The sequence below is a fragment of the Anopheles nili genome, chromosome 3 (assembly GCF_943737925.1).
Source record: "Anopheles nili chromosome 3, idAnoNiliSN_F5_01, whole genome shotgun sequence".
In the NCBI taxonomy this organism is placed as follows: Eukaryota; Metazoa; Arthropoda; class Insecta; order Diptera; family Culicidae; genus Anopheles; species Anopheles nili.
This window is the reverse complement of record NC_071292.1, coordinates 56361911-56389173: the sequence shown is the minus strand read 5'-3', so window position 1 is coordinate 56389173 and position 27263 is coordinate 56361911. Positions and strand designations below refer to the sequence as shown.

The following is a 27263-nucleotide window of genomic DNA, read 5'->3' as shown; positions in this document are numbered from 1 at the left end:
CGGGGGAGGAATTTCAACCGACTTTAGATCAATCCAATTGTGTTCGATCGTCCGAAGAGTGAGAGTTAAAAAAAAACAGACCACACAAAATGGTTCTCAGTCACGTTTAGAAAGGAGAAAATTGTTTGCTCTTCGACTCAAATGTTAGACAAATGTGGTGTGTAAATTTTAGGTTGAGAAAACCAGCTCCAACCCGCCGTAATGTCCATTTTCCATTAGCGGCTGAAGCACAAGCGTCTGAAGTGGTGTGATTTTCGCTCACTTCACTTCCGCGTTGCGCGATCCAACGAGGAAAAGCTACAATTATCCTGCCCCAAAGCCTTGGCAGCTGACGCTCGCTCGCGCTGGCCTTCGTCGACAAAAATGTTTCCTTTCAACGCAAATCGCTGACCACTCGTGGAACAACGTTTGGGTTTGAGGCAGTAAAAATGGGCGATCGATTTTTCCGCAACCCGAAAAGGGCTGCTATCTCGTTAGCTTGTGTGTGCCCCCCGTCGACGGGGTTTCTTACCAATGCGCTTATCCGCCGCCGAGTGAAATAAAATACGCAATACCTAATAACACCACCCCACGTGGACCTTTTCCCCATTTCACCCCGGTTGGGGTGGCTGACTCCGGTTGCCGAACGGCGTGACGCTAAAAGCAAAAAAGCCGCTCGGTTTATTTGTGAGTGCCGTTGTGCATCTCGCACGAGTTTCACTTTTTCGTTGTTTATTCATCAAAAAATGATGGCAATTAATTCGCCGATTTAATCACAGCCATCGGTTAGGTGGGGGAAGGGATAGCAGCATCAGACCCCCCTTGGTAGGGGGGGGGACCATATCGACATCTCGTGCCCGGGAAAAGGCCACATTAAGATGCACAGGGTGGTTATGCACACTTACCACTCAAACCCAGCGGGCCACCCCGCGAAACGATGCCGTGAAAAGAGGGAAATGGAAAAACGGACCCCACGGTAATGTGTTGCGTTACGCCGTCGGTTAACCCGCGTGTGCGGTTTCGCGGTGAAGGTGAGGAAATTTCGTCCCGCGCTTGCCGTGGGCCGTCCGGAAAAGTGGTGGAAATTATCTAATCAATTTCGGGTGCTTTCACGAGCGTTTTCCATTTTTACACCCCCATTTTTCCACGGGCGAATGTCCGAAGAAAAGCCTAACGCGCGCGCGTGGCAAAAGTGTATCGGTGGATGCTAAAATTTGCTGGCTCTATAATTAAAAGGTTTTGGACCCCCTCACGAGGTAGAGCTGGGGTAGAGGTTTGTAATGAACGGTATTTTCCGGTGTTTCGTTTCCTTTCTCAACCGGGTGTTTCATTTGCGATTCCGGGGCCGACGATCTTTTTTTTTACGCCGGGTTACGAAGGGGTCCGCATCGTAATCGTCGCTTAATTTTTATCTCGCCGTTGTTTTCATTTTCATGTACGATGTTTATGTGAAATTCTATCACCAGCCTGATGAAGAAGAATGCGTCTTCGGTGGAAAACGGTGATACCGGCTGATTGTAAGCTTGCGCCCGTGTCGAATTGTGGCCCCGAAAAGAATCGTGCTGTGGTGGTGCCGTCGCTGAAAACGGGATGCCCAAGGGGGTAGTTTTCAACAAACATTCACAAATATGTTGTGCTTTTTTCTTCTTTCTTCTCCTGCTCGTTGTTGTACAGAAAAGAAAGCCTCAGTTTAAACGCGAGCGCATCCAAACACGAGGAGTTTCGAGGCATGCTAGGGCTAGTGATTTGAGGTGGGCCGGCGTTTGGGTTTGCCCTAGATATTTGTCGACTTTTTTTTTTCGAAAATACTACACGCCCAGGCCCGCTGTGTTTCCGTTCGAGAGCAATGGATGGTAAACCGGCAACAACAGGCGGCACAAGTGCACGAAACAACAGGGCGTTGTGCGAACAAAGACGAGTGATATTGTTTTGCACTTTGTCAAAAGTTTGTCCTCCGAGGTGTGGGTTAAGAATCGAAGGATTTGCGTCCCATTTGCTCTTCGACCGCGGCGTGGTTGTTTGCCTTTTTTTTTATTTTTGTTCCGCTCCCTTTCACAAAACATCGTCTAATTGGTCCCAGGCGGGTAACGATGCTTTCAGTTCGTTGTTACGTCGAGCGATTTTTCCTGGGGTTGATTGGCTGATGGGTTGCGAGATCAATATGACAACAAGCGCAATAGGCACTTGGGCTTGCTTGATGTAATATAAAGTTTGAATGGGAGCTTATTCATGCTGTCGGCTGTAATCAGCCAAAGCAGGCGAACGAAGAATACCGATCGATTGGGGGATAGCGCACGTCTTGGCGGCAGCGATTAGTAAAGGCACGCGTGGGTAGCATAAGTAGGCCATGTTTAGTGAAGCACGCTAACCTTTTTCGCTTCTGGCCTAATCGCGCACAGCGAAGACGAAGAAATAGCTACGACGACGGTTGGTTCCCTGGGTCAATCGAATTGTGGTAAAGTTTTTCCGGCGACCCATCGTCGTCATCGTCGCCGGCAGGAATATTTTCCCTTCCCTGGCAGGTAGTTTCTTTCCCTTCGTTGCTATTTAGAGGCGATCATAAAGCTATTATTTGTGTCTCTGCTTTGTGGTATCGTCTCCGTTGTGTCAGGTATGGCTGCCCACCAATGCGATCCCAGGGGTCGAGATTTGTCATGATGTCGGTGTTAATTGTATTTAAATTGGTTTTCTATCTAGGGCGCAGACAAGCGTGACATTTTAACATTAATTACTCCTAATTTTTACCCATCAACTGCTGCCGCTTGCGTGCAGAATGTTGCGGTTTCTGTGAGTGTAGGGAAGAAACACGACCGAAGAGATTTCATTTGCGTGTGTTCCGTTGGATAGCGTGGATAGTGTGGAATCTAATTGCTGTTTCCGATCCGATACTCTTGCAGGTCCTGCAACAGCTCGAAACGGTGCGGAACACCCAACAGCAGCTGCTGAACTTGTGGCAACATCGCAAAACCAAGCTCGACCAGTGCTTCCAGCTGCGGCTGTTCGAGCAGGACTGCGAAAAAATGTTCGACTGGATCCTGCACAACCGGGACGTGTTCCAGGAGACGTATGTCGAGATCGGGCACAACTACGCTATAGCCAAAAACCTGCAGGAAGAGCACCAGCGCTTTGCCATAACATCTCGCAACGTGTGCGTCAACATCAACCGGATCCTGGCTGTGGCCGCCCGGCTGTACGAGGGCAATCATTATGCGGCGGCCCACATACGGACGCTGGCGGCTCGGTTGGATAAAACGTGGAAGGATTTTGTCACTACGCTGGACGAGCGGACGGCTGTACTGACGCTTTCGGTTGTGTTCCATCACAAGGCGGAACAGTACACGGAGAGCGTCAGCAGCTGGGCGGCGGCCTGCGAGGCCACGATCCCGACGCCGACGAACGTGGAGATACTGGAGACGGCCATTGGCACGCACCAGTCGCTGTATGAAGCCATGTGCCAGGCGTACACGGAGGTGCATTCGACGAGCAAAAAGCTCCTGTACCAGTTGGATCACCTGGTGCAGGTTTGCAATCAACCACCGATCGTGAACACCAGGAAAAATGTAAGAATATCCTTAGCCCCTGCTTTCGTGAAATTTGCTCATTCTCTCGATTTGTGATTTTAGGACAATTCACACTTTAACGGTGGCAATCCCGCTGCAGACTACAGCGAAGGCGCCTCGCACGTGCTCGCAGTAATACACCAAATACTCGGCCATCACCGGGCACTCGAGAGCAAGTGGCACGCGGGCAAGCTGCGGTTACATCAGAAGCTCGCTCTGCGGTTGTTCCAGGAGGACGTGAAACAGGTGCTGGACTGGCTGCAGAACCACGGTGATGTGTTCCTGCGAAAGAACAAGGGTATCGGCAAAAGCTTACAAAAAGCTCGTGTGTATCAAACGAGCCACGAGCACTTTGAAAACGTTGCGCAAAACACCTACCGAAACGCGGAAAAGCTGCTGGCTGCGGCCGAAGAGCTGGCTCGGTCTGGTGAGGTGTCTCCGCAGGAAATATTTTCCGTAGCGCAGGAGCTCGAAGCGAACGTGGCCTCGTTTGCGGAACGCGTCGAAAAGCGTCGGCGGCGGCTGGATCTGGCGGTTGTGTTCTACTCGAACGAGAAGGAAATATCCGCCTGGCAGGAGCAGCTGCACGCCGAGGTGACGAATGAGGAGTCGCTGGAGCTGGCTAACGAGCATCTGGAGGGTACGGAGCGCATGCTGGAACAGTGCAAGGAGCAGGAGGAGAATACGCTCAAGACGTGCATGCAAGCAATCGCCCAGGGAGAGGCACTGCTGCAGGAGCTGCGCGCAATAGAGGAAGAAGACAGCTCCGGTTCGCTGACGGCGGTGCAGAATGCGCTCGATCGCATCCAAAAGAATCGGCTGGACCTCGAGGGTCTTTGGCAGACGCGCCGCATGAAGATCGATCTGTACTTGCGGTTGCGCATCTTCGAACGGGACGCACTGGAAGTGTCCTCGCAGCTTGAGATGTGGTCGGAAGAGCTGCAACACACGGAGGTGTCCCGTGACTTCCAGAAGACGGAACAGTTCCTTCGGTTGCACAACGAATCGGTCAACCAGATGCAGACGACCACGTACCAGGTGATAAATCAGGGCCACGAGCTGATGCAGCTGTTCGAATCGTCCGGCCTGTTGATCATGGCGGACGCGAACCACACGGCCCAAACGCGGGTGCAATGTTTGTTAGAATTTTTACACGATCGAGAGCTCGACCTGGAGGATATGGCCGAGGCGAAGCGCATCAAGCTGGAGCAGTCGATGCAGCTGTGCCACTTCCAGAACGATGCGAACCAAGTGATCTCCTGGATCCGGAACGGTGAGGCGATGCTCAACGCCAACTTCTCGATCCCGAACAACTTCCAGGAGGCGGAGCAGATGCGCAAGGAGCACGAACAGTTCCAGGTGGCGATCGAGCGCACACACACGTCCGCCGTGCAGGTGAAGTACCGGGCGGACGCGCTCATGAACGCAAACCACTACGATCCCCAAAGCATCAAGGACATTGCGGAGGAAGTGACAAAGAAGTGGCAAAAGCTGGTCACTTGTGCCGAAGAACGCCACAAGCTGGTGACAGCGTCGCAAAATTTCTTCAAAACCGCCGAGCAAGTGTGCAGCGTGCTGGACAGCCTGGAGAAGGAGTACCGCCGGGAAGAGGACTGGTGCGGTGGCGGCGGCTCAACTGACAAGGGCCAGCAGATAGTGCAGCTGATCTCAAAGCACCAGGAGCAGAAGGAAGCGTTCTTGAAGGCGTGTACGTTGGCCCGCCGCACGGCGGAAACCTTCCTCAAGTACGCCAACCGTTCGTTGCAGTTCTACCACGTGAAACCGACCGCTGTGAACAGTGAGTCCCGGGTGAAGTCCATCCTTGAGAAGCTGCTCGCACAGGAAACGCAGGTGTTGGAGTACTGGACGCAGCGCAAGAAGCGGCTCGATCAGTGCCAGCAGTTTGTACTGTTCGAGCGATCGGCCAAGCAGGCGATCGAGTGGATACACGATACGGGCGAGGCGTATCTATCCTCGCGGAAGAACAAACTTTGCTCGAGCCGGGAAGAGTCAGAGCTGCTGCTGCGCGAGCATAACGAGTTCAAGAGCACGGCAAAGGAAACGCGCGAACGGGTGAAGCTGCTGATCCAGCTGGCCGACACGCTTGTGGAGAAGGGCCACGCGCACGCCAGCTCGATCAAGCAGTGGGTTGCGACGGTCGACTATCGCTACAAGGACTTCAGCCAACGGATGGAGCTTTACCGTTCGAATCTGGAGAAATCTCTAGGCCTACCTGGTATCATACCGCAACAGGATGACAATAACCTTAGCAGTAGCAATAGCAGTAATAATAGTAGTAACAATAGTCTTAACGCGGGCCGATCCATTTCCTCGCTTAACTCCAGCTCAGGCATCTCGTCTGGCGGGTCTTACACGAGCGTGATAACTGTGGGTGCGACAGCGGTGCCGAGTGGTGGCATGGGCAGTGACAGTGGCAGTGGCCACTGTTCGGCAAGCTCGACGGGAACGTCCGGATCCAGCTCGGGAGCGTCGGTGTTGGAGTATCGGCACTCGGATCCATCGTTGGAAACCAAACTGAACGCTGCCGCAGCCGTCTCGGGCGCCGTGGGTGTGGTGCAAAAGGAGATCAACGAGGAGAAGCGCAAGTCGGCGCGCAAAAAGGAATTCATCATGGCGGAGCTGCTGCAAACGGAGCGCACGTACGTGAAGGACCTCGAGACCTGCATTAATGCGTTTTTGCGCGAGCTCAAGAGCGGCCAGCAAGTGCCTCAGAGCCTGCTCGGCAAGGAGACCATCCTGTTCGCGAACATCGAGGACATATTTCAGTTCCACGAGAAGATATTCCTGCGCGAGCTGGAAAAGTATGAGACGATGCCGGAAGACGTCGGGCACTGTTTCGTGACGTGGGCCAGCAAGTTCGATATGTACGTGCACTATTGCCAGAACAAACCGCAGTCGATGGACTACATGGTGCAGCATGGTGGTACCTACTTCGATGAGGTGCAGCGAAAGCACAAGCTCGAACATTCGCTACCGGCGTTTCTGATCAAGCCGGTACAGCGCATCACGAAGTATCAGCTGCTGCTGAAGGATCTGCAGTCGTGCTGTGACGAGGGGCAGGGTGAAATCAAAGATGGCCTAGAGGTGATGCTGAACGTGCCCAAGAAGGCGAACGACGTGATGCACCTGTCGCTGCTGGAACAGTGCGACATACCGATCGAGAACCTGGGCGATGTGGTGCTGCAGGATTCGTTCCTAGTGTGGGATAACAAACAAATACTGATCAAGAAGGGACGAGAACGGCACGTGTTCTTGTTCGAGCTGTACATACTCTTCTCGAAGGAGGTCAAAGACACCAATGGTACTGTGAAGTACATTTACAAACACAAACTCCTCACTTCCGGTGAGTCAATCATGGCCTACTTGGTCACAGGTCTTTTTCTTTTGTTTACTGAAAACTAATCACGTGAAACTCTTGTTCGTTTCCAGATTTGGGCGTTACGGAGCACATCGAAGGGGATGAGTGCAAGTTCGCCGTCTGGACCGGTCGCGCTCCGATCTCGTCCGACTATCGAATCGTCCTGAAAGCCAACAGTCTCGAGACGAAGCAACTGTGGGTGAAGCGATTGCGCGAAGTCATGCAGGAAACGTGCTTCTCAGGCGCATCGTTCTCGCTGTTGAAGTCACCGGCCAAGATCAGTGGCAAGAACCTTGGCCAGCGGCTCTCCAAGGACATAGACGACACGCTCAACGATAACGATCAGGATGGCAGCTCTTTGGCCAGCTTTGGTTCCGGGAACACCACCGACAGCGAGAAGGTAAGTGGAAGCTTATTACCAACGAATCAAGCCACCAGCTGGCTCATTATTCCCTACCAAGGTCCCGTAAGATCCACAAAGCATTATGGATTATGTCACAACTGTTGTCCCTTGCTGTCAGTTGCTTTAACTCATCAAAAAGCCCGCCCTCCTCAAAAACGACAGTGTGAAACAAGCAGCAGTGCGTTGTTTTTTCTCTCGCTATTAAATTCAACCTTGGCTGCTGTACCGGCATGACAGCAGGGAAAACTCTGTCAGCTCATAACACTGACTGCATCGTCAGGCTACGAAAGTTCTTAATTTTATTTTATTTTCTCGGCCTCATTACGCTTCCGGTATAAGTGAGACACGTGTGGGACGGTAGTGTGCATCTCTCCGTATGGGCATTAGTGTGTTCAACATGATGTTCTTTCGTCATGTACGACGATGTACGGTTCCAACGAAGCCACCATGCGTTTGCTTTCCATTGCGGAAGGTGTATCGTTGACACATGGAGGATAGAAGCAAAAAAAAAGCAGTTCCCATTCTTCCCATTCCGCTTTGTACAAGAATGCACAGCAGCAGCTGTCTGCCATCATGAAGGGCTAGAGTTGGGAATGCAACATAAGCATATCATCAGAATGAAGGGAAAAATGTAGAGGAGAACGTTAAAGAAAACAAAACCAACCTCTCGTCGTCTTCCGTACGGAGCGGACGACTGTCGACGGCACGATTCCTTAATGACTTTCAAGGGTGTCATAATGAATGCCGTCCTTGCTCAAGTGTTTTCGTTGGTCACAGAGCAGCAAACGCAAACGTGTGCTGTGCCGTCGAACGGACGGGTGGATGGAGAGAATCGAATTCAAATCCAGGGATGCGGGATCCGTGCGTCTCCAACACGACTGTTGCATGATGAATCGGGAAAACAAACGCCACCGCATGAGGGACGCTTCTCAAGTGGTGGTGTGGGAGTGTGAAAAAATGAAGCATATGGATGGGACAGACGGCACGTACGGCGCATCGGGTGGATACAAAGAAGGATGCGTCTCCGGAAAGGTGTAGCGGTGGCGATGATGCTGCCACTGCTGACTCGATATGATGAGCATGCGTCGAAAGAAACGTACCAGAGAAGATAGCTAGCGATGCTACAGGCGCGTTTGTTGGGTGGATGGATGGATGGCCATGGAAGCGAGCGAGGTGTAAAGCCGGTTACGACAGAGAAGCGATGCAGTGCGGATGAATTTAGCTGCCTTCCCGCCACGTTTGTTTGGCGGATTTGTGATTTTTCCTTAATTGCTCCGTGTGGTGAGAGATGCGCTGGGAATTAATGTTGTGCTGTTGTGAAGCTCCAGCCGACGGTGCTGTCGGTGGTATGCAAGAGCAGAGGCACCCCATTGAAGCGGAGTTGGGATGGATGGAGTTTTTGTTTTTCAGTTGGAAGGTTTCTTTCGACATTGTGCGAAGTTTAACACAGCGCTCTGGTACGAAAATATCCGATTACATTTTTGCAGCATTGGGAGGAGGAGATTCGGGGACGGTGGGTTGATTTTAATTTTACAAAACACCAGGCGCCTCCATGTATGAAGCATACCAGGCGCCTCCATCTACCAAAGCCAGTATGAGACTGTACCAGCAAATGAACACATTTGATCCTTTCCACGTTCTCTAAAATGTTTTAGCAAAAAAAAAGGATCAACGAATGGGGATGTTTCCAAGCTATGTGCCACTCGGCGAGACATATCTCACTCTCGTTACACGTTACATAATAATTTTATCATCTCAGATTGATCCAAGGACACTCCACTTCCGACATTCGTCCGTCTCTGTTCGGTGCCGCAGGACTTTCGCAACCTTTTTGCTCGCTCTTTCTCCCTTTCGCCATTCTTTCTCTTTCCGGTGGCACTGGGTCTTTCTTGCCGGCTCTCTAATTATCGTACGAACTCTCCTGTTTCGCGCCACTAGCCGAAGGGGTACGCTTTCACTACTTTCTCTTTCGCTTTGCCCGCGTGTCTCTCTTTCTCTTTGTTTTTGTTGATTTTTCGTTACATCTCAACACGATTCGGCTCCGGCAGGGAAGCTTGGCTCTCTGAGCAGAATCCCACCGACGGCACCGAAAACCGTTTGCTCGGCGGAAGTGTGTCCGCGAGATTACGGTGGCTTCTTCACCTTCTGCGCTTCTTTGTAAAGCGTTATACCACCGCATTGCTTCCTAGACTTTGCTTTTGTTCGTGGAATGATTTCCATCGTCGGTAGCCTTTGTGCGATTTCAATATGCGTGTGTGGATTATTCGAAACTCGCATTCCACATTACACGCAAGCTCTATGTCTCTCGTCGGCAGACAGCCAGTCATTCCAATTTCTAATGTAATGATGTAATAGTATCGGGCATGTACGATACCAGGCACGAATCCTGCACGAGAAGCTCAAATAATAGCCTAAAGAAGGAGGACCCTTCAGGATGATGATGTATAGATTGTGGCTAAAGTTTTTAATGTCCTCTTAAGCCAGCAAACATTATAAGCAGGCAGCATACATGGACGCTGATAAGATCCTGTTCCGCCTGTCGTGCGGAAGCCAGAGCATCGTCAGCGTGTTCACCGTTTTGTCGTTGCGCCAACGCCATACCCGTGATATCGTTCGATGAAATCAGTCTTGTCAAGCCGCACAGGACCTGTTCGTGGAAAAGATGGACCTTCACGACCGGCATGCATTGTTGGTTTGCCCACCGCCGGTAAGTAACCGGCGCGCGAACGTATGGCTATGGCTTTTCGGTCGTTTTGTAAAATAAAAGTGCTCCACGGTCTAAAGCCTGGCTCCCATCGAGGGAAGATGGAGCCTCTCAGCCATCCTTAGCCGGTCGTTTGCAGACTGAGACGGGAGCTTTTACATTGCACGATTATACTAAGATGAAAAGTAAACACCCATCCGTCCAGTGACTTGTGATGCAACCGTGGCTCGAGCAGGCACCAGATGCTGCAGTTGAGAGTAAGCTGCATCTTCCGGTGGATCAAAATTGCACCGAAGAAGACGTGAAATCCTACCGCGTCCTGAAATGGAACGCATATGCACCGAGCTGGCAACGAATCAATGCAAGGCATGGATTGGGTGGTTCAATGCACGGAATTCAAAGAATCGCCTCAGCAAATGCGGTGAATCCGGTGAAGCACCAGGTGTGCCCATCTCATCTCGATGGAGCTCGAAGCTGGCGTTGGGTTGGAATGTAATCTCCCCACCGTGTGCGGGTGACCGAGTGGCGTTCATGAACCCACCTCTGCACGAGTGAACACTTGGGCTACTATCTTATCGCCAAAAGGATCTCGAAGAGCATCGAAGCGTTCTCTCTCTCTCTGCTCACGGGAGTCCTGAAACGTTCCATCGTTCCAGCCAGAGCAACGCGCTTCGAGTAGGCGGTGACGAACGGCGGCAGGCGATGGTAACGCACGCGTTGCTGAGTTGTCATTTTGCGTCAATGTAAAAACCGCGCGACAGGGAATGATGAGCGGATGTTTCTCACCACAGGCTTCTTCCGTAGCGTCAGGTTTAAAAGCTAGGCTGCTGCAGTCGTTCGTCCTGGTGAATGGTGGGATGATCTCTTGCGAGAGTTGGTTCACGCTCGCATCCGTGTGGAGCTCTGCATCCTGGAGGAGAATGAAGCAAAAAAGGATCTCCACCTGTCATGGCCACCTCGGTCGTGAGAAAATGAGATCTAAAGTGGTGGCGTCAGAGCGCGAGCGAACGCCATGAGTCTGCTCCCGCGTGAGAGCTCAGAGTGCCCGTGAGCAACGCGCAACACGGCCCGTGTCCGTGTGCGAATGTCGTCGCCCGAATTGGCCGCGTGCGAGTGCGAGTGAGTGACACACGCGCTCCGGACACACGCCGCAGCCACCATAAATCAGTGCGCCCGCAGAGCTATGTTCGAACGGTTGCCTTCGCCCGCGGTTCCGACGTCGCAGCAGCCAGAACGCAGCAAGGATCGCCGCGACGGACGGCGCAGCAGCGCAGAAAGGGATCGGGGAGGCGAACCGCGCGCGTGTGTGTGTGTGTGTGCGGTGGCGCTCGGTTCCGTCGTGAGCGGATTTTCCTGGCATAGGATTTAGGCGCGGATGCTGCCCATCGTCATCCCCGTGTGCGGTGTGTGCGCTTGTTCGCGCGCGCGTGTGTGTGTATGTGTATGTGTACGCGTTGATTTTCCTTTTCATTCCCGGCCCGCCGGACGCACCTTTTGCTTGCGCCTAACGGCGTGCTTCTGTGTGTGCTCGCGTTAATGTGTCTTTCTCGGAGGTCATTTGGGATGAAAGTGCGCTGTATCAACAACGACGACGGGACGAGGGCCACGAATGAAAGCTAGAGGATTCCGTTGCCCTGCAGCAGTCCCAGTCCGGGTTTGTGGCAAGAGTCGTGTCCGTCGGGCGGAACTGCCGGAGCGCTTTGGGAAGCATTTTCCTCAATCCAAACTGGGGGGGGGGGGGGCGAAAGTGGACAGTCGTGTGGTGCAGGGTGAATAAACACAATTTTCTTGATCTGCGACCCGCGATGGGGACACTTGAGCATGGCGTGAGTGTGTGCGGACGCGCATGGTGGGAAAATTCGCAAATGAACCGCGGAAAGGACGGAGCCAGCGTGCGAAGGTGGCCGGGTTGTGAGATTGTATCAAAGTCTGAGCGGGCCATTCCGCTACCACGACGCTCGCTATAATAAGATGCGTCTCGGTGGGTTTTGTATCGGTGGAGCAACCCCGAATCGGTCAACCCTTACGCAGCGGTCTCGTGGGGGTGTATTCTCGAGAGTAAGTAATGTTGGGGTGCAACCACCACCGCGCAACCCACATTACACTGCCTCTCGAGCGCGAGTGAAGCGAAAACAGAGCATCATGACGTTTAATTGTGCTACTTCTCGTGTCAGGTGGATGCTCCGAGGGAGTGAGGGAGGATTTTCCCGCACCTAAACTGTCACCGTTCCCAACGTCCCTCCGCATCGTTGCGTTTGTGTCGCAACCCTCTTATGGTGGACCCCCTCCCCCCCCCCCATTTTCCTTTCCAATCCTGCTCACTACGGCATCTTTTCCTTCTCCAACCCAGGGTGCTCCTTTTTTCCGGCTTTCCCACGCACACCACCCACCGCCCACTGCCGGTCCCACATGGAAATCATAATTTAACTCTCAATTTCACGTGCGAGATTTCCACGCCCGCGTCTCTTTTTTCCGTCCCGCTTGTAAAGGCGAGGACGGCTTCCTTTTCATCCCTCCCCCCCCCCCCCCCAAACGAGGGTGCTTTATCTCATCCACTTCCGCGCCCGATGGGAGGGTTCATTTCTCCTGCGTTTTTGCATAATCTATCTATCTTGATCCATCTTGGCCGCTTGACAAGCTTGTGGAAATTAATCGTCCTCGGTATGAACTCCCCCGCCCTGCCGTCCGTCCGTCCGTGTGTGTGTGTGTGTGGTTGTGTTTTAAGGTCAAAAGTGACCAAACGAGATGTGCTGAAAGGTGATTCGGAGCACCGGAGCTCAGCCTTTTTTCTCGTATTCGTTTCTTTGCTGCCACATCGCCCACAGCCAAAAGGGAAGTCCAAGGGGATGATCAACCGTTAGGAGGGTGAAGAGGAGATGAAAAAAAGAAAAAGAAATCGACCACACACTCACTCGCACTTACGCAAATCGGTCCTTCGGCCGGTTCCCGGGGTTTGGTTCTCCGGGGGGGTTTATCTTGCCCGGTTCCACCGCCAATCGTCCGCCCTTTTTTGCCAATGGTAACGCACTCCCACGCCAGGGTTTCGACGCAACCGAACCACCAACAAAACCCGGACCAGGCGGGCGTGTGTTGTAACGCCTTCTCTCATCCAGTGTGGCTGTGCGAAGGAGTGCTTTTTTTGTTGGATTATTTTCTCTTGCCGTTGTGCTCGCGAGCCAGCTTGTTGTTTGCACAGATGGTACTGATATCGCATGGTGGGCAGGAGGTTAGGCGGGGAAATAGGAGGAATGCGGGAGGGAGGGGTGGTTTACAGGCACCGCAAAGCACCTCGCTTTGATATGGAGCGCGAGGTTAACGCGCAACGGCGGCCGAAAAGGTTCGAATTTCAAACTCCAAATAGGGAAAATATACGCCACGCCGCGGGCGGTTCGAGCACTCGGTGTTAAGTATTGACGAGCCTGTTACTTTTTGCCAGGAAAAGGTGTTGTGCCTAATCCTAATGCACACCACCCTGTTGGCCTTTCACTACGGGCAGAGAAAAAAGGAAAAAAACACCCATTCCCCCACACACACACACACAAGGCTATCAAAATGGAGTGTAAACATGCAACAGTCTATAAAGGGCAAAATACTGTCGCCTATTGCGTGGTCATTGATCTCTCGCCGCGGCGTGTGAGAATAATTATGATCCATCGTCCTCCAGGCTGGACGTCGGTTTCCCCCGAAGGTGGACATGTGTGGTGGTGGGTTTTGCTGAACAACACTCCCACCACCGCCATCGCCCTCGGTCACGCAACAAACTACACCAATCCACCCTCAATGGCAGGCGGCACTGTTTTTTTTTCGCTGTTCATTTTCATGTATTTTTTTGTGTAACCCAAATCAATTTGCTCGCAAACTGGTCGGGGCTCAGGCAGCCACCTACTGATATGGTGACCACCTTTTGACTGGCTCCTCCTGCCGACAGATCCCCGTCACGAGAGCAGAGCGAGTGTGGGCGGCAAGCGCCAGCCTTGAATATGGTTTGCATAAATATGTTTAATGAATGGCAAACAAGGATCGATGAGAACGTTGTACCTGTGTGTGTTTGTATGTGTGGGGTGAGTTGATTCGAGTTTTTTTTTGTCCTCGTGGAGTGTAAATTTAAATAACGCTCCTTCGGATGCTGACGGAATGAATGAATATCACCTGATGTATAGCGTGATGCTGCTGCAGGTGGGCTTCGAAGTGCGTGGGTGCTTCGTACAACGCGTGCCATCTACTTCTAATAAGCGGTATCAAGTTCCATTGGTGGAATTGATCAAAGACAAGACATACATACACGAGACAAAAAATACTCGGTCATGTAAAACGTATTTTCCCACGGTAATGAGAGAGAACAGGTAACCCACGTTAGAACGCGCTCTGTTGTACACGATTTGATTGTGCTTAATATAGTTTGTGTCAACGTTCGATGGGTGGTCGAGATTCCAAGCTACCTCGATGCCGCCGGACGCCTTGAAATCGATTATTAATCGAAGCTGGCGTTGGGTTTCCTCGCATACGTTTATAAAGGTTCAAGTGAGTGAGATCGATTTTCACACCGGCTCACACCGGTGAGATAATCTTCTCACCAAAGGGTAGCTCCACGAATGCCTGCTAGATATTTCTCCGTTTTCCTGATCCCGTTGGGTGGAAATTACAAAACCCGCCGACACTGGCGCTTACGTGTGTGGCCGATGTGGGGTTTTGTTTAAAACGGTAATAAAAATATGTTCCACTGATGGATAAAAATTGAAAATCCCATAAAATGTGGAATTTTTTTCGTCTTCTGTGTGTGCAGTCAGGAGGAAGCAGTAAACGCAATCAACCGTCTGCCATGAGTTGGGTTTTCTCGCGCACAGTAGCAGTGACCGATTCCATGGAATCGGAGCATTTGCACACACAGGCATACACCCAGCTGGCATTCGTACACTCCTTGCTACCTTGCGGTCGCTGAGCCAATGGAAAGTGAAAACATTACCCTTGAGTTGAGTTGGTCATAAATTAGATTGTTGTGATTATATACCATCCCAGGGTGCGGCCAGTGGGAAATGGACACCACCACCCTCTCGTTTCAGGCGGCAGGTTGATGACGCCTAAGGGAGACGTTTATCCAAGCCGATCTTTTAATGGCGAATTCGTGTGGGTATTCAGATGCAAGCAGAGAGAAAGAGCGAAAAAATAAAAGCCGAAGAAACATAAACACCGTAAAAAGACCTAACAGGGGGGGAATGGGTAGACCCCCGAGGGAGGGAGAAAGGTGAATCGGGAGGAGTGCCCGAAAAGAAAATGCCTGAAAATGCGTGCCAGGTTTCGCGCCGGGACGTGCTCTAAATGGGGGGTAAAACCGTCTGGCCGATCATTTCCGTCCGAGGCTGTTCGACTGTTCCTCATCGTCGGATCTGAAATGGTTTCACATTTTATTGCGGTAGCTTTTAGTGCCGTTGTTCTCGGCATCACCCGATAGCAACTGGTCCTTCGGGACCATCACGGGGTTATGCGTAACCCTTTTTTTGCGTCATCTGATCGTTTAATGGCGACTGTAGAAGTGGGAAAACGACGCGTTATCAGAGGAGTAGGTCAGTAAACCGTGCGTTTGGCCACAGCTGACGAGAGTGCGGCCTGAAGATGTGCTAAATAGGGTTCTAAATAGAACTGAAAACAGCGCTAGGATCGGGGCGCAGAAGAATACTTGTCAAAGATCCGTCGCACGTGAATGTCGTTGACAGGGAGCTGTCGAATTAAATCTCGCCACCTTCCGTTGGGATGAGCTGAAAGCGATCGTGTAACCAAAAGGGAACTAAAAAAGGTGTGTAAGAGAGAGAGACAGAACACCCATCCTTGATTGGCACACGACTGTTGCGCGTCCCTCTGGCCTTCAATTTTTGTGTGACCCGTCAAGGGATGGCTGGGGCGCTGCTGTTGATGCTGAATTTTCGAGCGAACGAACCCCCAAGCCGCAGTTACATAATGCACCGATCCATCCAATCCGCCGTGTGGGAACCTTTTACGCGGATACGCGCTTTGTTGTTAAAACATGCGCCATCCTGTGCGGGTGGTGGTGTAAAGTGAAAAAAAAAAACAATAATAAATCATCTGCCGATAGCCGGAGACACCTGTTTAGGGCAGCAAAATGGCTACACATGTTCGCGTTCGCGCGATAATCGCCCACAGGGGCGAGCACGTGTAAAACATGGAAGCATCAGTGGGCTGGGTGTTTTGTTTTGTTTTGTTTTTGCTTGTTTTCTTTCTTCTAAACTGTTGTCCTACACGCGCCATGCTGCTCGCTGAACGGAGCGTGGAATGAAAAATCAATATTCCAAATCACTCTCCACACATCCTGAAGCGCTCGGGAGCAATCGGCTCATTTAAAACAGGACTTTGGCGATAAAACTCGCCCACCGATTGATCCGTCGGATTGGCGTCGGAATGCCGAGACTTGATCAACGGGGCACATCCTTCTCGGTGTGTGTCCTTGCCACCCTCTCCCCCCTTCCCCTTCCCCTCCACACATTTCCAAGGGCCCCATTCTGAGGGACGGTGGACAAAAACCGGTCGCCGTGAGCGAATCGGGTTTATTTTTGTCACAAAGAAAAATCCATTCCCCCACAATCGTCCGCGGGGGTGCGCACGGCAGCGGGAAAAAGCAGCTCCCCAATCATCGCGATTCCATTCGCGCCACTCCCTTTTGCCCTTTTACCGGTGACTGTCCACTCTCCCCCGTCCACACCCATTCCCGGTCGCGGGACGATGGGATGCAGGACGAGTGGACGAGACGTGTTTTTTCCAGTGCTCGGTGGAATTAATGTGGCATATCGTACGCGTGAACCTGACCCACACTTGCGATGGTGCGCTCCTTGTCTTGCAGCTAGCTTTCACTCGCTCACTCGCACGCTTTCCCGCTCTGTCTCGTTCGTATTTTTTTTTTCTCGTCCTCTGCGCCCGAGGCTGGAAAACTGGTCACTCGGCAGAGCTGGCAGAGTATCCGGGAAAAAGCAGAGCACCATCGTCGTCGTCGTCCTCTGGGGCCTTGCCCCGTGGACCATGTTGCTGGAAAAACAAACACTCTCGTACACGCACATAATGTATTCCGGCATGACCGACCGAATGTCGGGGTGCGAACGAACGTGGTGCTATTCAAGGTCGTTTTTCCTACCCAAGATCCCATCCCCCACCCCCACCCCCAATCCTCGAAAAGGGGTGGTCATGTGCGTAAATTTCTTTGCGTAATTTGCCTTTTTTGGCCGGGAAGGCGAGGAAACGTGGGATAATAATCATTATCAGGCCTCTGCGTCTCGTTTGGTTTTTGGGGGAGAATTGTTTCGACGGTGGGGATTTTTATCGGTCGTGATTTCTCGTCCTTTCGTTCGTTCGTTTCGATTTGCTCGCGTCTGGTGAACTAATGCTCACGATGATGGGGTGCGTTGGGTTCTCTTTTCTGGGCAGCTGGAAGTCGAAACGTTTCAAATCCGTCACCCAGCGGGGCCTGTTGGTTCGGCGTTCGTTGCGTTAAGTGATAAGTGTTAAAGTTGACTAGAAGTGCGTTATTTTTAGTTTACATCCGAGAGTGTTTGCGCGTGTGATATATGTTTCCGAAAAGCTTCACCCGGAGCCTCGATCATCGTCCAAAGCATACCAAGCGGTAGCGACCAGGAATTGTTCGTTTGACGTTACTCACGCAACTAGCTAGAAACGAATGAATGTGTTTGTTGTGCGTGGAGAAGCTTGTTACGTATTCGCGCAAAAGAAGAGGCTTTTCAGTTCGCTCACGCAGTGCTGCATTTGATCAATGTCATCGTCGTCCTCGATATCGGCAGCTCCGTGGCGAACAATAGTAGCGGTGCAACGCTAAGATCAGGATCGATCTCCAGAATCGCCGTAAAACGGCTCGTCACACATCATGTCGAAAGCATCAGACAAAGGTGGAGATGGTGACGGAACCAGCCGGCTATCGTCGACCGGATCGACGAAGAAAAGTGGCCGCAAAATTTCACTTCCCTGGTTCCGGCAAAGCAGCGTCCCGTCACATGCTACGCTCGCTCGGCAGCACACGATCGATTCGCCGGGATCGTTTCAATTTTTTCGCAAAGTAAGAACATCTACAGCTCCATCTCCTCCTTGGTATTCGGTACCGAGTTTCGTTTTCGTTTGTTAAGTTTCAATAGACCCTGCTGGAAGTGAGCTCCAATGCAACCGGACAGGCTTGGGCTAGCCGGTGGTGGGGATTTTCCCATGAATGAACAAAAGTCCCCGTCGTCGTTGATAAACATTTCGTGACAAACCTGCTCCGTCATTTGCGATATCTCTACCCCAAACGGCGTTGGGTTGTTTGCATAATGACGCTCAACTTGGGAATAAGTCCACCACACACAGAGGTGCAGCATTATTTGAACTGTTTGAACCCTTCGTGCATGTAGTTCGCACAATTTCTCGCACCTTTACACTCGAAATGACATAAGCGTCGATTAGAACACCTTTTTTCTTCCCACCTCGAAGATCAAACATGGGAAATTCTGTCCTCTCGCGAAGCCGTCGTGTGTGTGCCAGTGGTTTCCCGGAAGACACAATCAGCCTTGCGTTTGTTCGAGGACTGCTCGCGCAAGGGTATTATGTGGCTGATAATTACGACAATCAAATTATGTCCTTACCGTCACGCATCCCGCTCGATCCTGCCTCAATCATTCACCGCACCAGTCCGAGTGACGAGGAGGCCGTTTTTCCGAGCCACCCACACACGATCTGGTTGGAGGTGGCTCCGTCTCTCGGTCTCTATTAGCGTGCAACTAATAATTGCATTATGCGGGATGCGAGCGGAAAACCGCCATCCCACCACACCATCAAACGGCAACCGGGGCTGGGGGTGGGGTACGTGTTGACAATTGATTAAACTTTGCACTCGCTTGCACAACACTGCACATGCAAATTGAATCCCATTTTGTGCGACAATAACACGTAACGAGGGTGGTGAGAATTATTGGCTGAGCTCTCGCAATATCAGCCCGGTGCGGGAATGAGATAGCAAGCCGCAACATCTCTTCCCAGGGGACTTCAGACCGGCAGCTGAATATGGCGCCGATATGGAACGTGGATAAGCAGCCCTGCAGTCAGTTTGGTGCCGCGAGATCCACGGGATTATACCGCCAGTGTTATCTATTGTAGTGGGAAGGATTAGCGCGCTTTGGTAGGGGTGCACGTTATCACCACCTCTCAAAGGGCAGTGAGCTGGTTGGGGTTGCACAACCCCGATTTGTTCTGGCTTTTCCCGCGCCGGGTGCGCTTCCTTTCTCTTTTTGCATCGTCTTTTTGCGCGTCGTTTGGCTCGTGGGGTGCGAGATTTATGATTTTATTGCTTATCACTGCCCGCCCGACTGGCAGTGCTTTAGATAAGAGATGCCTTCACGTGTCTCGTCGCGGAGATGCCATCGTTGTGTGCGCTGACAAGGTTGCATAATAGCACAGTAATTTGCTTTATTCGCCAATTCACTTCTCCCCCCAAAAAAAAAAAGAACCCCTTTGGGATGTCTGCTTTCCCGGATGTTTGCTGCAGGGCCGGAAAAACGTACCCTTGCTCCTGCACTGTGCTTGAGCAGCGGGTGTGTGCATCCTTCATTCGAGAGTTTAGTGAGATTGAAAATTGGATCCGAATCTGCAATTTTCTCTACCACACCCTCGCCGGCAAAAAAGACGCCCACCCATCGCTGGCGGCTGGAAACTTTTCCCCGTAACCGGTCCGGTAATTGCAGTAAACTTGCATCAGTTCGTTCCTTTGCGCGCCGACTTTCGGCCTGAAAATGCGGGCCATCTCATCCTTTTTGACAAAAATCGTGCTATCTCCGTCAGTCGGTTTTGACGATGACGATTTTTCGATACCGAACGGCGGTGCAGATTGCGTAACAACGCGGACGTTGGCGGTACTCCGACTTCCGGGTGATGATCCGGTGGTCCGGGACGTCGTGTAATGCCTCTGCTCGTTCGACTAATATGTGTGCAAACATGTGCAACCGGGCGAGGAAAGCACGTTACCCAACGTGGCCGCCTGTTAAACCTCCGTGTTATTCACCGTCGGCGCTTCTTTCTGGCCGTATCCAGATCCTTCGCCATGGAGAAGAAGCGCCACATACAAACCAAGGTCGCATGGTAGAGCTTTTCCTAAACTTCGTGTCTTTGCTGGGGTTTTTTTTGTGCTCCCACTTCCAACGAAGAGATTCGTTCGTTGATCAAACGAGAAACCGAGAGAGAGATGGGCCGAGGGATGCCTTGATGTGGAGTGGCATCACTTCAATTTGTTCGTTTCCGCTACGTCGTTAGGAGTTGGGCCAATGTACACTTTTCGCGCGGCATTCATGCCTTCTTTCGCTGCAGCATGAGCGACAGCAAGAGCACATCTGTATCAACCTGGTCCTTGCTGGTCCTGGCTGGCTGGTGCTGGCTTCCTTCTACCAAGAGGACGAACGGGAAAAGACTGGGGGTGGGCCCAACCGTGCATGTATGTGAAACATTTGCGCGACATTATTGTGCCTTGGCTTGCGAGCAGCGTTTCGCTGTTTCGTTCGCTCCTCGTCCTGGCCAGGATGGTGGCGCCTTCATGGCTCCCCGGGGCGAGCTACAACATTCTTCTCAGCTTACCACCTAAGCTTCTTAAACATTCCGCACTAGCGCTGGTGGAGATGGTGGTCGCCTCGGGGCTCCTTCCGGCGGTTGGGCGGTTGTGAGCGAAATGCTTCACGAAATGCCACAGCATGCACCGGAGGAATATTCAAACTACTTCGCTTGATTCCCCGCCATAATGTTGCCCTCTTCTGATGCCGCGTTGTTAAGCTTTAACATTTCGTTACCGAATATGCTCGCTTTCGACGGCACAGCATCTGGCATCACTCATTCGCTTAATTAACGGGCCCGCTATTTCAGCTCGCCAATCTATATTTCATGGCACTTCAGCGTTGTACTTCGCCGGCGAGGAAGCGTCCCAATTGCCCCCTAAAAGCCACGAGAGCCGCAGCGTAATAATTGGAAATTGAAGTACCTTTCCGTAGCTTTTGAGGTCTCTTGCACGAACGATGCTGATTGAAAGGCTAAAATGTTAGGTCGCTTGTAAGCGAATTAATTGAACGTTTTTTCTTTCAAATTTATTACATCCTCATTGAAAGCTCCGACGTACGCTGATAGCTGCCGTTATCACGGTTCGTCCTGCGGCGTGCTGGCTTTGCTCATTTGTTTACGGGACATTGGCTGCCCAATCGGGTTGCCCAATCTACCAGCGCTTGCTAATTCTTTCATGTTCCAGAACCGGAAGTGAAGACGCCCAATTCAAGGTTTCCCCGTCGTTGAGATTAAACGCGGGTGCTTCTCCTGCAAACACCTGCCAGTCGGTGGTTTTAATTCCGCCGAAACGACGAACAATCGCCGTTTAATCGCATTAATAAAGGACCAAAAATAAATACCAACTTTCGAAGTGATAGGCAAAGATGGGCCCTGGGAGACAACGCGGAACGCGTCTGTAAACAGCGGAGTGTGTGTGTGTGTGTGTGTGTGTGTCCTAGCGATGATCGACTTCCGGTGGTTGAATGGAAAGGTGGGTTGGGTGCGCGCGTGTGGTGGTGCTTTTGAGATATTGATAGAATTATAACTTTCACTGGAAGCCACCGAAAATACGCCACAGCCCCGCGCAATGATGGCGTCATTTGTCATCGTGGTCGTGTGTTGCTAACTGATCGATGTTACCGACCGCCTATTGACCTATTTCGGTATATTAGTCTCCGCAACACCGTCGCCCCCACCTTGTCGCCCTTTTATTGGCCGCTCGGGTGTTGTACGGTTTCATTGACAAAATAAAATATCTATAAATATGATAAATTACTCGTTTTGCACACGTAATAACGGAACGCAATTTTCTCTCCCACCGGTTTCGCTGGAAACATGGCAATGGTTGTGGTCGTCCAATGGTTGTGGTCTGAACGGAAGGTGTACTATCCGCAGAGTACCACAGGACACGCCTCGGTGGGATGGTGATTCGAGATCGTGCAAATAGCGGCACGAAACTGTTGCGCAACTTTTCGCCTATTGCCGTTAAAATAAATTGTCCCTTCGGAGACGGACGCCAAACTTGTCTGATTTGGCTCGAAATTACTGTTTTACAACAAGAAATTGCAACCCCCACCATGCCATGAGGGGTGTGGCTTTAATCGAATAACATTAATCAAAGTTTTCCAGCAGAAACAAACTCGTCGTCTCGTTTAAGTGATGTTCATGTCGCTAAATGGGTGTAATTTTACTTTTAACCGTGCTGTCAATTTTGTGGGATTATTTTCCCGATTCGAACTACAGTCGAAGGAGAGTTGTGTTAGAACGATGCCATTTTTTCCAGGACGTTTCCGTTCTACTATAGAGAGCTAGTTGATACAGTTTTCTGTCACTTCCCGACGAGGACGAAGAATCACTCTCTCACGTTCGTTCATTCAATTGCTCCAATAATTTCCCCATATTCTACCGACAATCGATACCGGCATGGCAACCGCTATCGATTATTCCAATGTAATTTTCCTGCGTCCTTATGCTTACGAGGGGGGAAGAAAAACCACCTTACTTACAGAACCGAACAATCCAATCGGGGTCGATGTGACCCATTCCAATCCCACTTTCTCACCCTCCAACAAAGCTGGCCTGTGGCGAATAAATACTAATACAATTTCTTTGCACTTTTTCTCATCCATACTTTTTTCTTTCTCTCTCTCTCTCTCTCTCTCTCTCTCTCTCTCTCACACACACAGGGTGGTTTATCGGAGATGACATGGGTCATAGCGGACCATACGGCGGCCCCGGGTTCGTCCGAGCTGAGCGTCAGCAAAGGTCAGCAGGTTGAAATCGTCGACATGAACTGTTCGGGTGCGCCCGACTTCTGCCTGGTGCGCTTGTCGATCAACGCGTCCGACAGCCAGGAAGGGCTGGTACCGGTGGTCGTCCTGAAGCCGCTGCCGTCCTCCCACAGCAAATTGAACAATAAACAGCGCGACACGGACGCCCTGGGAGGTAAGCCATGCCATAGCCAGCTAGCCGTGTGTTATCCTTGCGGTCGGTGAAAGTATATCCTCTTCGGCACGACGATACACGCTCCTTTCGATATTCCTGTTCTCATACCGGCAGGACCTCGTCCTGCTGCCCCACCAGTGTCTACGCATTTCTTCTCGTGATCCGGCCTGCTCCAATCGGCCGGAAAGAGCGCTTACGATTAATTGATCACGATACCCCGAACAGGACGTTCGCGCACCGCATTGGTTAACCGTTTTAGGGCCACGTGTGCTTCACGCACCAGCTCATTACGCTCGATTCCGGGCCAGCCATCCCGACGTCATCGGTTTTGTTTCGAACGAGTTCGATTTCCACCATTTCCGGCGGTGAATTCCAGGACCGTTGCGATCCCGCCATTGATGACGCTCGTGTGCGCCCTTGTGATGACGTTAAAAGGGTGTCGGTGAAGCAACACCAGGCTCCACGGCCTCCAAAGATTGATGACCGATGGAGGACGACGGTTTCGGTTTCATTTTCTGATACCCACGCGCTCGCCGGGAAGCAAACTGCCTCCCACGTTGGCCACGAGGGGCCATATAGAGTGGCATTCTTTTTTTTTTGTGTGCATGTGCTCATGTGGCAGGCAATTTTCATTTGACTCCTGCGCCTTGCCTTACATCCACTCGGGACAAGGAATGGGGGCGAATGTTTATTTATCTCCCACCTGCGCGAGAACTGCAGGAATCGGTGTGCGAAGGAGCCGCCGGGTTAAAGGTTAGCCATCGAGCGGTTGGCCACCGGCTTTACCTTAATTGAATTGGCTTTTTTTGTCGTGCTCCTGGCGTTGCTGTTGCGTGGTGTATGGAACCAAGCTGAACATACGCACAGGAGATTGCAGACCATTTGCAAGATACCGGCCATCGGCGGGTGCCACTTGACCGTGGCCAATGGAGCAGCACCAATAAGGGTGGCGATTTCGATTTCCGATTACGGCGCCGGCTATCAAAATAAACCATTTCTTCTCGATAGGAAATAGATACAAATGACGCCGCGTCGTGTCGTCGAAAAAAAACGGCTAAAAAGGAGTATCGTTGGCTCCACCGTGACCACCGTGAGCAGAGAGCTTTAGTTGGAGCCGCATTTGACGTCGTTAGCAGTCAATTCCGGCGGCGGATAGAACTATTTGTTTTGTGTAATTATTTTATTGCATATCCCCGCTCGATTGACGGCGTTGTGATGCCGCCTGCAAAAGGGTCTTAATTGACGTTAGTCTGCCTTAAGGCTAGCCTTAACCGCCTGCCGTTTCAATCAATGCCGCCATTTGGCGCCGCACTTGATGGATTTCGTCCCCCAGCATCACAGATTGTTCGTTTCGTCGTCGCTGTGTGTGTGTGTGTCGTCGTGTTTAAAGCAGGTCAAAAGTGCCATCAAATTGCGCTCGTATGAATGCGCTGAATACCGTGGGGACGTTTAACGAGATTACATGCCAATTTGCGGCATTTGCCCTGCGGGTTTCTGCCCCTTTTTAGCGAGCTCTGTGTGCCGCCAACGCAACTAAGAAGCGACCCCCAAACGGACGGTTCCAGGAATGGCAATGGCGCCCGTGGGGTCGCCTGGTGCTTAATTGTTTGGAGGTTATGTTGTGCGGGGATTTTTTTTTCTTGTTTTTTTTTGCGTTAGTTTCCCCCCGACGATTATCTAGCGAAGGAAGGTTGGTTGGTTAGTTTAGTAAACCCTCGGCAGACTCGAACATGCTCGCTAAGATTGCAACCCTCGCCACGGCGCCATTATCTCGCCGCTAAGCCTAATTCTCCTTCGAACAAGCTATAATAGGTGTTTGATCTCTCCGAATGGTGCGCTCGCGTCTGGCGCCATTTTAGCAATGAGCCGTGCCATAAACCCGCGTGTGACCTCTCCGGCCGATCTACAGAAGATCGTGGGACAAAGATATGCGCGCGCGTTGCACGTTTGCGATTATTTGCGATCGACGGCGATATGTGTTTTTGATCGCGCGCTAAAATAAGGTTACACCGGTCTGGTCGGTCCGTTTTTTTTATGCACCCCCCTTTCAAAGCGTTTCATTCATTGCCTTACAGACGCAACAATGTTTGCACCATCCCGTCTTGATCACTGGCGATTGTGCGAGGACACGATACGGGTTTGATGAATAGAGTTGATTCAGCTCCAACGTTGCCGTGGCCAGTTGCTGTTCCAAAAGAGCCGTACCATCTGCTGCCTCGACGGTGGATGTCATGGTGTCAGTTTTTCTTACAAATCGTGCGAAATCATGTTGGAACATTTTCTCGAGAATTTTTCTATTAAAAATCAACCCCACCTTCGGTCGTTGTTCGTCGGAGTTTCGGGTGGCCGTTTCACGGAACAAAGTGAGATAAATCATCAAATAGTTTGACTTTTGGCACGGAGCTGCTTTCCATGCGTGTCGCAAGACACGGTCATCACCTTTTGCGTGCGCAAACATCTGCCACCTTGTCTCACTCGTGTTTCACGGAAAATGCGCAAACGAAAAAAAAAGCACACCGCACCCGAAACGCACCCGCGTAATGGAGCTACACCATTCCGGGCTGGTTAAATAAAAACACAACACCCAATCGGGCGCTTGGGGCGCGTGCAAAACGCGTGGAATTCGAAGCGATCCTTGCCTGAACCACTGTCCGAAAATAGATCGCCCCGTGTATGCTTTATGCTCGTATTATGCGTCATGCTTCGGTTTCTCGGGTCAGAGGAGAGACGTCGATGTGACGTCGATGTGACCCGCTTGAGCGAGTGTGAGAGAGAAAAAAGAAAAGAAAACGACACGGATAACTGATCCGCTTTCTTGTCGGGGGCTTTTCGCGCTCAAAGTTGTCTTCTTTCAGAGTGACACTGAGGAGCCCCAACCGCTTTGATGTATCCCTGCCCGACAGCGGACAGCGGAGTGATCCTAATCGGAAGGAAATAAACCCTTCAGAGCCCCGATCCTATCGCTATCGTTCGATGAAACGACCGGTATCGATCTTCACCCGGCCGGTTCGGTTCGGGCATCGATGTTGGTTCTTTTTAAACCAACCGCTCCGTGTTAAGTAGGTCAATTGTGCTAATGCTAATTATCTCGGTTGGGTGGTTCCGCCACACAGAACGGCACGATGAGGCCTACTTCACTGGCGTATTTTTTGTTGTTGTGAAATTGAGGCCATATTTTCCCATTTCCATCTAGCACACCTTCTCTGGTAATCGGTATCGGAGTCCTTGCTTTTCAACAGCTTGCTTTCTTAGAGCAGCAAAAATTCTTTACACCCTCCAGCGATGGCTGATAGTTGTGCGAGAATATTTGAGTCATCAGTTCCGCGAGTGCATATTTCATTTTAGCTAAATTTAGCATCCCCCCAGGCAAGGCGTGATAAAGCCACATAAGGAACGGGCGCTATCACAGCGAATGGGTTCTACATTTTCCCCAGCAAGCTGACATACTTGAGTTTTAATTACCGAACAGTTGAGTCGCATTCTGTTGGCAATCTTTTAGTCACAGCCACGATGAAAAAGCCATACTCATAACCTCAGGCAGGAGCAGTTGTCGTCGGGGTGGGAGCGACCGATATATGGATTCAAAAATAGTCATTCTAAATTAAATCATCCCCATACATGGCGCTGACCGCAGTCTCGATGTCTCAATGGCAAACGCCGTGCACAGTTGCTGAATCGTGCTGCGCTGGTCTTCTCCGGTACTGCATAGGTGTCGGCAGCTATTAGATGCAGCCATTGAGCCAAGGTGGTCCAGTGGCCGCTACCGGTAGGAGAAGCTCTAGAGCTCGCTGGATTGTCGGGTTCATTTGGCGTAGCTGCTGCACTGTCATTGGACCAGCGGCGGTACCGTTGAAGCTACGCAAATGAAGCGCGAATGTAACCCGACCGAACCGCAATCTGCCGACGGTCCACCCGTCCGTGCCAACTTGAAGGCCACATTGGCCGTTTGTCGCCCCAGCACTGGAACGACGCTTGCCGAGGGTGAGAGTGAGATAGAGCGGTTGCATTTTCTAATCCCTCCAGAGTAAACATACGGCCCACGGTCGTTTTCCCTCCCGAGTGGGATGGATTGTCGTCCGGTTGGCGCAAAGGGGGTTATAGAAAACATCCGTTGGTCTCCTCCTTTTGCCCATTTTCCCATGGCCTTTGGACTGGGACCGGCTGGGATGATAAATTGCATTTGATTTCAAACGAGAGACCGACCCGAGAAAAGCGATCCTGGGTTCGCGC

General features: G+C 51.4%; 1 protein-coding gene across 1 annotated transcript in view; it reads left to right on the top strand.

The window, feature by feature from the left end:
• Positions 1-27263, top strand: part of LOC128725878 (kalirin) — a 50778-nt gene that overhangs the window by 7327 nt on the left and 16188 nt on the right. The window contains exons 3-6 of the mRNA XM_053819648.1: positions 2877-3539; positions 3603-6903; positions 6990-7318; positions 22775-23033. Of these exons, the coding sequence (XP_053675623.1) occupies positions 2877-3539; positions 3603-6903; positions 6990-7318; positions 22775-23033 (4552 nt within the window). The remainder of the gene's footprint in view (positions 1-2876; positions 3540-3602; positions 6904-6989; positions 7319-22774; positions 23034-27263) is intronic.